This window comes from Geotrypetes seraphini, chromosome 6 (genome assembly GCF_902459505.1).
Source record: "Geotrypetes seraphini chromosome 6, aGeoSer1.1, whole genome shotgun sequence".
Lineage (NCBI taxonomy): Eukaryota > Metazoa > Chordata > Amphibia > Gymnophiona > Dermophiidae > Geotrypetes > Geotrypetes seraphini.
Window position 1 is genome coordinate 4,053,261 of NC_047089.1, and position 13,054 is coordinate 4,066,314.

At 42.5% G+C, this 13,054-nt stretch overlaps 1 protein-coding gene across 1 annotated transcript in view; it reads left to right on the forward strand.

Annotated features, from left to right (window-relative positions):
• Positions 1-12,461, forward strand: part of LOC117362601 (sodium-dependent proline transporter-like) — a 71,884-nt gene extending 59,423 nt beyond the window's left edge. Inside the window, exons 14-15 of the mRNA XM_033949213.1 lie at positions 7,378-7,551; positions 11,127-12,461. Coding sequence (XP_033805104.1) covers positions 7,378-7,551; positions 11,127-11,285 — 333 coding nt within the window. The 3' untranslated portion in view covers positions 11,286-12,461. The remainder of the gene's footprint in view (positions 1-7,377; positions 7,552-11,126) is intronic.
• The last annotated feature ends 593 nt before the right edge of the window (positions 12,462-13,054 follow it).

A 13,054-nucleotide genomic window follows, 5' to 3' on the forward strand; every position in this document is an offset into this window, starting at 1 on the left:
CAGAAGGAGATGAGGCTTATCTCTCCTACGCTAGTCCTGAAGGTTATAATTTCAAATATAATCACAGAGTTGGTAAAAAAGGTGGAGGTTTAGCAATAATATTTAAAATAAGTTTATCTTTAGTAATAGAAATCTCTCAAAATAATAACAACACAATAGAATCTCTACAAGTTAAAGTTAATTCGAAACCAAAAATAGACCTACTACTATTATACGTTCCTCCTCCAATTAGTCAATCAATGATAACTCAATTATTAACCATAATTTCTGACTTTTCAACCACCTCTCATATTACTCTCCTACTTGGTGATTTTAATGTCCACTTTGATGATATTTCGAATCCTATTACCTCCGATCTTTTAACTCACATCAATGATCTCAGTTTCGTAATACTGAATTCAGACCCCTCCCACAACCATGGCCATACTTTAGATGCAATTCTTGTTCCTAGTTTACTAAGCTCTAATTTTTCTAAACCCATCTCACTTCAAGTCCCCTGGTCTGATCATTATTTGATTCAAACTAATTTATCACTGCCATCTGTCAAAGCTCCACATTACACCCCTAAAACCATTACAGTAAGAGATTTTAAACATATAGATCATTCTTTCATCCCAACTGAATTTATTATAGACTCAGAAAAATTTAGATCAGAACCTCTAAGCGAACAAGTAAGCATGTGGAACAAGGCGTGCAAATCCCTACTAGACAAAATAGCACCACTAGTAACCCGAAAAATCTCTCCTAAAAAACAAAGAAACCCCTGGTTTAATGCTTCTTTAGGCCTTTTAAAAAAACACTTGAGATCAGCCGAACGTAAATGGCGAGCTAATCCCACCAATGAAAATTTAGATAATTATAATAAAAAATCACAATATTATCGGCAATCAATCAACAACACTAAAAAACAATTTTATGTGAGAAAAATTTCTGCAACCAAAAATTCATCGGCTCTGTTTAAAATCCTTAAACAACTTACTACTTTCAAAAATAAAAAATTAATTTTAACTGAGGATACTCCAACAGCTCAAGCCTTAGCTAACTATTTTCAAGAAAAAATTACCTTGATCAGATCCAAAATCTCTAATAATATATCCACTGCTACTAACTTATCTAGTCCCTCCAAAAACGAAAATATACTAACTAAGTCGCAGACATTTCACACTACATTAACTAAATTTCTTCCCCCAACTCTGAAAGCTTTAGAAAATATTTTACATGGCATCAACATTAAAGGCTCTAAATTAGAACTCATCCCTCCATTTTTTCTGAAACGTCATTTCACTGTCTTCGGGCCTTATATTCTACAAATTATTCAAACTAGTCTGTTTACAGCTAGAATCCCTCTTGATTGGAAACATTCTATCATATCTCCAATCATCAAAGACCCTAAAAATAATCTCGACAATTGTTCCAATTACAGACCAATAGCAAATCTCCCTTTTCTGTGTAAATTAACGGAAAAAATCGTATTTCAACAACTGACTGATTTCGTCGACAAAACACACGTACTTCATCCGAATCAAACCAGTTTTCGCATAAACCATTCCACAGAGTACTCATTACTCGGTCTCACAACATCCATAAATTACTATCTTGATCACCACAAATCCGTTCTTCTTGTCTCATTAGATCTCGCTTCAGCTTTTGACACTATTGACCATCACCTTTTACTACAACGTCTTTTTTCTATAGGTATAGCTGACCAAGCCTTCGAATGGTTTCAATCCTATTTTTCAGATCGAGCCGTATCAGTTCAATTTAATAATTCAAAATCAAAACCCTTTCATTCAAACTTTGGTATCCCTCAAGGTTCCATCTTATCTCCACTATTATTTAATATCTATCTGTCCCCGCTCCTGACTCTCTGCCAATCGATCGGGTTCACAGTATACGCTTACGCTGATGATCTCCAACTATTGCACCCAATCGAACCAACTAATCATTCCGAGATTCAGGTAATCAATAATAAATTAAGCAAAGTTCATGATTGGTTAAATTCTAACAAGCTATCATTAAGCATCTCAAAAACTAATACTCTTCTATTCCCCGGTAAAGAGGGAGCTCAATTAATCTCTCCAATTATTATCGATAACACACCACTCATAACAACCTCAACTATAAAAATCTTAGGGGTCCTTATAGACAATAAGCTTACTTTCCGTCCACAAATAAGTGCTCTGGTTAAAAACTGTTTTTACAAACTAAGAATGATTCGATCATTGGCTCCTTTTCTTGACACCAGTTCTCTCAACATTTTGATTCACTCACTCATAATTTCAAAAATAGATTATTGCAATTCGCTTTTAAAAGGTATATAGCACCTGGCGTAGCTAATATTGCAATAGTCCAGTCTAGAGAACATGTATGTTTGTTTAAATAACACTGTGTATGTTTAAAATGTAACCCACCTAGAATGGTTGGACAGTACAGGATAAAAGCTTTTTAAATAAATTTTAAAAAAAAATTCACAGACTTGATCCAGATATGCCAACAGAGTTCAAAATCAAATAACTTGGCTGGTGTAATGATCTAAATAATTAAAAGATAGTGAGGAGAGGGTTGGACAACAAAGTGTGCGTATTCAAATTCAAACTAAAACCAAGGATGTGATATAAACATCACATAATAAACAAAAAAGGTGGCTGTATAAAGAAAAGCAATCCTGAGACATTGAACGAATGGAAAAATTTGAATTCCGTGAAACTCGTTTAGAGTGTACCAAAATTATAGAACCCACCATTCATAATGTACCCAACTGCACTTAATTAAAAATAAAAAAATAGAAACAAGTTTGTCAGGTTTATCTTGCTTCTCTCATAGTTTTTCAGAATGCTTTCCGATGCTTGTTTGGTTTGGACTTTACAATAATAAATGTAACTGTTGGTTGATTTAGACATCTCGCTTGCCTTTTGTGTTTGTACAGTATTAGGGGACATGCATCATGGTTTCTGTTTCTGTGGTGTTGCATTGTATGCAGAGCCTGGCTTTTTGGTGGTTTAGTTTAACTTTTGTCTACCTATTTCTATTTTTAGTTTGTGATTACTTATTCCATACTGGGCGAGGGTGTTTCTGTGTGTATGAAAGACATGGTTTTCTGTTAGCACTGACTGTACAGGATCGATCTATACTGATCTGGGTTGTTTGTTTTACATTGGGTGTATTGATGTTCTAATGCTCGCTGCAGTGTGTAAGATGCCGCCTTTTCATAGGTATACTCTTGTTGTGTAACTTGTGGATTATTGCTAAAAATCATGTTATTTTATATAGAGGAGGAGATGTTAACAAATGATCATCCCAGGTGTCATATTTGCTAGGTATGCCACTAGTGGGAGTCCAGAAGTCGGACATACCGTAGAATCTGAAGCCCAGTGATTCAGGAAAGCTGAAAGAGGGGGGTTGTACTCCAGCTGCAAACCTACTACATTCAGGCATTTTCTTATGCTTTATATTCATCTTTTAAAAGGGTTGTTTATCATGTAAGAAGTATAGGCCCCCTTTTGTCATGCCGCATTAGGGTTTTTTTTTATCACTGCAGCCGGCGATAAAAAACCCTAACACGGCATGATAAAAGGGGGCCAGAGTTTGCTAACAGAAGAAAAATTTATAGGAAAACGTTCTCTTTTTGACAAAATAAGCAAAGGTTATGGCGGTCGGGTAGTTTTCCTATTTGGAAAGCTAGGATGATTGTCAGTTACTATTTCAATATTTGTTTTTGGACAATTTCCTGCTGGAAAAGGGGATAGAGGGGTATAGATAGAGGATTACTGCACAGGTCCTGGACCTGTTGGGCCGCCGCATGAGCGGACTGCTGGGCACGATGAACCTCAGGTCTGACCCAGCAGAGGCATTGCTTATGTTCTTATGTTCTTAAAATAGAAGGCCTGCAAACAGTACTGCTTAAGTTAAGACAATTATTTTTCTGTCGCTGTGCTAGATGTACACAGCCTTGTCAGATTAGAATCATCCCCTTGATTTGTTTGTGTTAATGCTGCCTGGGTGGAAACCCTTGGCATATCAACTCCTTCCATCAGAGCCATGGCATTTCATTTTAATTTGATATAGGGTGTTGTACTAGGGACCTGGATTGGCCACCGTGAGAACAGGCTACTGGGCTAGATGGACCATTGTCTGACCCAGAAAAGCTATTCTTATATTCTTATGGATAGCATAGCTGGTTTTAAGAAGGGTTTGGACAATTTCCTGGAGGAAAAGTCCATAGTCTGTTATTGAGAAAGACATGGGGGAGGAAGCCACTGCTTGTCCTGGATCAGTAGCATGGAATGTTGATATTCTTTGGGTTTTTGCCAGGCACTAGTGACATGGCTTGGCCACCGTGAGAATGGGCTACCGGGCTTGATGGACCATTGGTCTGACCCAGTAAGGCTATTCTTATGTTCTTCTCATAAGAAAAGAGAAGCAGAGTGAGACTTGATGTAAAACTTCTCTGTAGGTTGACATTGGGCACTTAAGGAACAAGAATGAAGGGAGGGGATATACTGGAAATTGTGGAATCATATGGGAGAGACAGAGGGTGGCAAGGAAATGAATGAGAGGAGTATAGTTAAGTACAGAGGTGTAGATGAAAGATATTTGGGAATAGAAATCTGAGGAAGGCATGAGATGGGAAATGAGAGAGCTAGAGCATGAGAAAGGGAGAAGAAAAGTTGATAAGTGGCTGAAAATAAAGGACAACAAGGGTGAAATTTGAGTGGATGGAGAGGCAGAAAAGTTTCAAAAAGGAAAGATTAGTATATCAATGACAGGAGTAGTGAAGGAATGAAACAAGACAGGAGAGAGGAGAAAAGACTTGGACAGCAACCACTGGAAAGGGAATGATCAGAAGACACAGAATAGCAGAAGAGACCAAATGGGACCAATATGATGGAAAAATAAAATGGGCAGACAACAAATGTAGAAAAAAGTGTTTTATTTTAAATATGTTAGCTTGAATATGTTAGCTTTGGAAAATGTGTATCACAAATCTTTGTATTGACAGCTAATGGGGGGTGAGGATGGGGGTGGGTACTAAATTATCTTCTCACCATGCTCCATACGTCCTGCTAAATGCAAAATATAAATCCCTAAGTTGGTAGGCTTTCCAAAGCCCTGAGCTGTCAAAACAGCAGTCAGAGAGGCCAAACTCCGGATGGAAGAGAATCTAGCAAAGAACATTAAAAAGGGGGATAAATCCTTCTTCAGGTATATTAGTGACAGAAAAAGGAACACAGATGGGATAGTGTGCCTTAGGAAGCCAGACGGGAATTATGTAGAATCGGACTCCGATAAAGCCGAACTACTAAATAAATACTTCTGCTCAGTCTTTACCTGGGAGGCGCCGGGATCTGATCCACAGCTGCAGACAAGGGAGAGCTCGGAAGACCCTTTTCGAGATTTTAAGTTTACATCCAGCAGCGTCTACATGAACTTTCAAAGCTCAAAGTGAACAAAGCCATGGGGCCAGACAAACTACATCTCAGGATGCTTAGGGAGTTGAGTGATGTCCTGGCGGAACCGTTATCCGCGCTCTTCAATCTTTCCCTAAGTATAGGAAGAATCCCATTGGACTGGAAAACAGCTAACGTAATTCCACTCCACAAAAAGGGATGCAAGCAAAAGCACAGTGCCCGACTGTATGATGCAGGACCTACTCTTACTGAAACATTGGTCCTCAACTTGGCAACTAAGTTTTAATGCCAAAAAGGTCATGCACCTTGGCAGCAGAACTTACACCCTAAATGGTGAGACCTTTGCAAGAACTGCAGCAGAACGGGACTTGGGAGTGATCATTAGTGAAGACTTGAAGACTGCCAATCAAGTGGAGAAAGCTTCCTCCAAGGCTAGACAAATGATGGGTTGTATCCAAAAAAGTTTCGTCAGCCAGAAACATGAAGTTATAATGCCATTGTAGAGACCCATGGTGAGACCTCATCTAGAATATTGTGTGACCTCATCTAGAATATTGTGTAGAATTCTGGAGACCACATTATCAAAAAGATGTGTGGAGAATTGAGTCAGTTCAGCGAATGGCCACCAGGATGGTCTCAGGACTCAAGGATCTCCCGTATGAGGAACAGCTGGGTAAGTTCCAGCTATACTCACTCGAGGAACGTAGAGAGAGGGGAGACATGATCGAGACGTTCAAATATGTCACGGGCCTTATTGAGGTAGAAGAGGATATCTTTTTTCTTAAAGGAGCTACGGCGACAAGAGGACATCTGTTGAAACTCAGGGGTGGGAGATTTCATAGTGACACCAGGAAATATTTCTTCACCGAAAGGGTGGTTGATTATTGGAATAGTCTTCCACTGCAGGTAATTGAGGCCAGCGGCATGCTGGATTTTAAGAGAAAATGGGATAAACATTTGGAATCACTTCAAGGAAGAAATTAGGGGGGGTCATTAGAGTGGGCAGACTTGTTGGGCTGTGGCCCTTTTCTGCCATCATCTTCTATGTTTCTGTGTTTCTGATGGCTGAAAATCTCTTCCTCTAGTTTGGCGGCCAGAACTCTTCAAGCTTCAACTGGTGGCAGCTCAGAGACATTGCGGCTAGCTGCAAAGCTTGGAGATTACTGGCTGCCAGACTGGAGGAGGTGGTCTTAAACTGGCAGGGTTTGGGGATCTCCACCAGCCAGAGGTGACTCATTTTTGGTAGACCTGGGCCTGGAATCCCTGTGTGTTCAGTACAGAAAGAAGTGCATATCTGCTTTTATTTCTCCAGTGTTAGAATGATTGCAGAGCTTAATTTCTTGGCGTTCCCATTCAGTTTTTATCTGTGATCTCTTGTTCTGTATTTGGTAAAGGTCTGTGTTTTGTGTGTAAAGAAGTCATATTAAGTTGTTTTATGTGTGGTAGTAATGAGAGGTAGGGGGATCAGGGGCCCCAGAATGCCTAAAAGTGGCCCTGATCTTAACACATTTATTTTTAGGACTTGCTTATATACATTATATTGTGCTCTGCCTAGGAATATGCAGATTATAAACATACCCCCTCTTTTGCTAAGCCACGCTAGCCGATTTAGCATGCGCTAAAGCTAACGCATCCATAGAATATAATGGACGCGTTAGCGTTTGGCCACTCTAAATTGGCTAGCACGCCTTAATAAAATGACCCCATAGTTAGAACAAGGGAAATGTCATAATAAATCTGACCCTGTGACAGGTATCCTTGACTTGGGAGGGGTGCAGCTGAAAGCAGGCCTCTCTCCCCTTCTGCTGTGGAATGACTGAGTGCAGGGAATGTTGGTCATTAGTTCTAGGCTTAAGCATTCACATTTCACATAGATCTTCTGAAACGCTGGGGCTGGGTGAAGGGAGCATTCCCTACTTTGTGTAGAGCACATGGGATCCTGTTTAAATCTCTCTCTCTCTCTCTCCAGTTCATCCTCTTCTACATTTTTCTGGAGATGTACAACACAGCTCTGCGCTATGGCTCTTATGAGTACCCTCGCTGGGGCAAAGCCTTGGGTGTTTGCATGGGAATGTTGTGTTGCATTCAGATACCTCTTTGGGCAGGTGTGGCCATCTTCCGGGAGTCTGGAACTCTGAAAGATGTGAGTAACAATTTAAACACATGGTTTATGAAATGGCGAACGTACAGGGCACAGGCCTACAAAGAAAACCTCTTTTATATCCCAATTCAGAGAGATCTGGGGCAGAGGCAGGTACACACAGACAAGCTGGCTCAACCACTAAGAAAATGAGGCATCCACCTATGGCAGCACAATTTGGAGGCAGCACTTGTGCTCCCTACAAAAGACTCTTTGCAGTTGGTGCAGGGCCTTGAGCATCCACATATATGCTCAAGGCCTGCAGGCTCCCAACTGCTTCAAAACAGGAAATTCAAAGAGGGCGGGACCTGGCAGGCCTTCAGCATAAGTGGATACTTAGGGCCCTGCACTGGCTCTGATATTGTCTGTAGATGCGCTAATTGCTATGCCAGCATGGCCCTGGAGAGAGTAGGAAAGAGAGGAAAATAAGCACTTTGTGAGGCTGAACACCTTGATTAAAGAAGGTTGGGGAACAGAAAATGGTGAACACTGGGGCACAGGAGGGGAGGTATGGTAGACATCATAAATTGGAGAGAGAGGAGGTTGGGAAGATAGATGCTTGTCAGCATTGGGGAGGGGAAAGAGAAGAGGACAGATGCTGGGCACCACAGGGATACACCAGGCTCCACATTTAGCCCAATCCCCTATGTCCGGCCTTTGAGTCCCCAGTCCAGATCCTGGAGCTGCATCCCCATTGGTTAACTTTTGAAGAGTACCTTCTGTCAAGCAGTGTAATTCTAAAGCTTGGATCTCCATTAGTTGTATCATAAGTTGTTGCCTCTGCCATTATTGTTCCATTATTTATGCAAACTATTTCTCCATGGCCTCCTGTTGTCCTTGCAGCTGCTCTGCTAGTCATTTCAGCCCAGCTTCTGATGCCATGATGTGTAGGAGAGAACAATTCACATCCAAGTGCAACTTCTACAACCTTGGCTCTTCCAGCCTACTCCCTAGCCTAGGTACTCATTACCTGAGGTAGGAAAGTATGCACTTTCCCCAAAGGGTCACATTCCTAGGTTGAGATGGTTTCACCAATTCTACTCCAAGCTGTAGGCCCTGGTGTCCCAGTCCCTTCAGGCACTTTGGTCCAGCTGACTCCCTTTGCTTCTCACCGCCTACCCGAAAGTGTAGGCCCAGCTTTTGTCCATGTCCTTCAGTCCTTCCAAGCAGTCTGGCTATTCTGGAATATCCTGGCCCTGCTGGTGCACAGGTCCCCATAGACTTTTCCACCACTGGTCACTCTTACTCTGCCAGTGCATAGGTGTCCACCAACCTTCCTACATAAGAACATAAGAATAGCCTTACTGGGTCAGACTAATGATTCATTAAGCCCAGTAGCCCGTTCTCATGGTGGCCAATCCAAGTCACTAATACCTGGCCAAAACCCAAGGAGTAGCAATATTCCATGCTACCGATCCAGGGTAAGCAGTGGCTTCCCCCATGTCTTTTTCAATAACAGACTATGGATTTTTCTTTCAGGAACTTGTCCAAACCTTTCTTAAAACCAGCTACACTATACACTTTTACTACAACCTCTGGCAATGCATTCCAGAGCTTAACTATTCACTGAGTGAAAAAATATTTCCTCCTATTGGTTTTAAAAGTATTTCCCTGCAGTTTCATCGAGTGTCCCCTAGTCTTTGTCATTTTTGATGGCGTGAAAAATCAATCCACTTGTACCCGTTCTACTCCACTCAGACTTCAGTCTTGTCTCCCCTTAGTCATCTCTTTTCCAAGCTGAAGAGCCCTAACCATTTTAGTCTTTCCTCATACGAGAAGAGTTCCATCCCCTTTACCATCTTGGTCCCTCTTCTTTGAACCTTTTCTAGCGCCACTATATCTTTCTTGAGATAAGTAGACCAAAATTGAACACAATACTCCAGATGAGGTCGCATCATGGAGCGATACAGAGGCATTATCACATTCTTAGTCTTGTTAACCATCCCTTTTAAAATAATTCCTAGCATCCTATTTGCTTTTATGGCTGCTGCCACACATTGGACGGAAGGTTTCATCGTATTGTTTATGATGATACCCAGATCCTTTTCGTTGGGCGCTAACCCCCAAGGTGGACCCTAGCATCCAGTAACTGTGATTCGGTTATTCTTCCCAACGTGCATCACTTTGTATTTGTCCACATTAAATTTCATCTGCTATTTGGACGCCCAGTCTTCCAATTTCTAAGGTCCGCCTGCAATTTTTCATAATCTGCATGCGTTTTAACAACTTTGAACAGTTTAGTGTCATCTGCAAATTTAATCACCTCACTTGTCGTTCCAATTTCCAGATGATTTATAAATAAGTTAAATAGCACGGATCCTAGTATAGACCACTGCGGCACTCTACTGTTTACTCTCCTCCATTGAGAAAAATTGCCATTTAACCCTACCCCCTGTTTTCTGTCCTATAACCAATTCCTAATCCACAACTGAACTTTGCCACCTATCCCATGCCACTGGTTTCTTAGGCCCTGCTGGTGCACAGATCCCTGCAGACCTTCCTGTTATTGGTCACTTTCACTTTGCTGGTACACAGGTCTGGCTGCTCAGTCTCTGGGGACACTCCTGCTCTGAAGGCTTACACCCACATTCCTCTTCCCAAGGGTCACCTCTAGAGAGTCTTGAACAGGGTCTCCTCTCTTCATTAGGGTGAGAAGATGCCAACTCCATCAAAGACCCCCTGGAGTCATATAACAGGGAGGAGGAGACTTCTTCCTCCCTTTCTGGGTCTTTCCCTAGTCCTTAGGTTCTCCAGGGCCCTTTGTAATTGTGCAGTAAATACATATGCAAATAACTCTCAAAATTAGATCTTCAAATACAAATCAGTCCATTCTATCTTCTGAGCTTTCTTTAAACAACAGTTACCCTGTCCAAGGCATCTCCATTGAAGGACGAGGGATATCTGGATCCTGCCACCACCCTCCCAGTTTCTGTGCTGTTCTAGAAGTGGATGAGGAGACCCGTGGTCCTTAAGTTCCTGGGATGGGATGGGCTGTCTGTCTGTCTCTGCTATGAATGAACATGCACACTGTCCATTTCCCATGCTTTAAAAAGTTGTAATGCAAGTTTAAAATGTTTATGTTAAAATGAAAAAAAGTCAAAATATGAGGAAAAAAAGTCAATTTTTCCCAATGCACATCCCTTCCTTGCCTAAGCCTTCTCATAGTGTTACCTGCATACTTTTCCTTCTGTGAGCTCCAATGATTTAAAAAAGATGCAACGGCATCAGCAGCTCCTCTTTGAAAATTACCTCAGGGAATTTGTGCCTTTGTTTACTGTCCTCTTTGTGGCAAGTGCAGGTTTTCTGGGTTAATTTATGCATGTGTATTTCATAAAACGTGTGCATAAAAGTTAACCCTTCCCCTACCCCTGGTACAGACTACATATACACATTGTTCTCCTGACATGAAGGTAAATATTTGGCCTAAAACTCTGTTTTACTTGTGGAAATGCCATTTAAAATTGCCATTTACAGGATCTGATGCCATGGAATGATGTGAGCACAGCAATCCTGAGCTAATAGAGATTCTGCCTAAGGTCGTACTGTAACCCAACTGTTTCCTCTTCTTTTCTCATCAGCGCTTCAAAAAATCCATCCGACCTTTGAACTCCTGGCGCACGGCAAATGGACAGCGTGACCTATCCAGTGAGGTCATTGATGTACCCTACACAGTAAACCTGACTGAGCAGGATTTCACCAGCCAGGAATGGCAGAGCAATGGGAGCAGCACTGTGTGACACGCTAGCCATTGAAAGTCAAATTTGCACACCTCACAGTGAAATTACCTCTTGGAGAAATGACAGCAAGGCAGAGCTCATCGGTTCTGAGTACCGGGACAGTCAGTTCTCCTTCTTTGGGCCAAAAACGTAGGCATCTTCCAGAGCTTACCTGACCCCAGCATGCCATGACACCAGTGTTCAGCCTGGAGAAATCTCTCACAAAGTACGAAACAGACTGTGATGCCAAAACACATTGTGAGACCTCAGTTGCTGCCAAGATTTTTACTTGTCTCAGAACTAGAAACAAGGGCCTGAATGCTTTAAAAATGGTCATTAAGACCGTTTAGGTCACTGTGGGCCAATTTTAAAACGGTGATTGATTTTCCAACAACTTTGCATGCAAATTAGTTATACAGAGGTATGAAATAATCCCACCCCACCAGTTGTTGGAAAACGGACTTTGACATATGTGCAGAGCTGGTAGGGGAAGCCCCAAAGCAGCCTTCTGTCACTCAGCTGTTCAGGGTAGAAAGCCTTTATTTTTAATGGGCCACATATGTGTGTGTGTTACACACGCACAATATCTGTCCCCATAAAAGAAATAAAAAAAGTTATGCCAGCCCCTTGATGATGCCCCAGAACAAAAATAAAGTGAGGCAGGAGGGATCCCTTCTTGCTTCTGCCTCGGCCATCCAGACCCTCCAGACTCCTGAGACCCCTCAACACATACTCCTGATCCTCCTCCTTCGAAGATCGCAACCACCCGGACACCCTCCCCCCCCTGCAATGATTGCGGTTCCCCATACAACCCCCCCCGTGAAGATCCTTGGCAGGAAGGATGCCCACCCCCTTACCTTATTTGGAAGAAGAGAGCAGGAGGGATGCCCATTCCCTCCTGTGTCAGGCCTACATCTGGCTTTCCTCTTCCTGGGGCATCCTAGGATGCACTGGGAGAGGCCAAATTCCCTAATTGGCTCAGGTGCCTAAGACCCCTCCCACAGGGGGAGGGGCTTTAGGTGCCTTTGCCATTCAGGGCCTTAGGCTCATCCCATTGTATCCCAAAATGCACCAGGCAGTGGCCTTGATTGGCGCAGGCACTTATGAGAGGGGTCTGAGCCAATTGGGGCCTTCGGCCACTCCCAAGGCCTGCTATTTTGGAGAGTTAGGCTTAACGCAAGAGGTACAGGGCATTCCTCCTGCTCACTTCTTCCAAATTAGGTATGAGGGTGGGGCAGGGGTGTGTGTGGGGAGCCGAATGGCAGAGACAGGGCATAATTCCTGCCAAGGATCTTTGTGGGGGGTGTCCTGGGTGGGCCACAAACATCATGGGGGGGTTGGCCAGGTGGTCACGATCTTCATTGGGGGAGAGTCGGGAGTGTGGGAGTTCCAGGTGATACAATGTGTGGGGGGTGGAATCGGGAATGTGGAGGGGTCCGGGTAGCTGAGGAAGGAGGGAGTAGGCATTTCTTCTACTTCTATTTTTATACATCTGTGCCCATCAAAAAATAAAAAATAAGGCAGACCTGGTGATAATCTTGGGCCCTTATCAGCTGTTGCAAGATTTAAGGCATGCCCTAGCGATTGGAGGGCTTGTTTTAATACTAATGAGGTTATTTGCATGGCAGATTTGGAGAATGTACAGATACATGGAAAACCATGCGGTGAGCCATTGTGTACATTGTGTCGGCAAATTAGGTTGTCGCTAAACCAATTCAAATTGGTTTAGCAATGATCATTAGGCGATCGGAGAGTTTAATGCATCCGGGCCAGGGTGTTTGGGTGGGAGG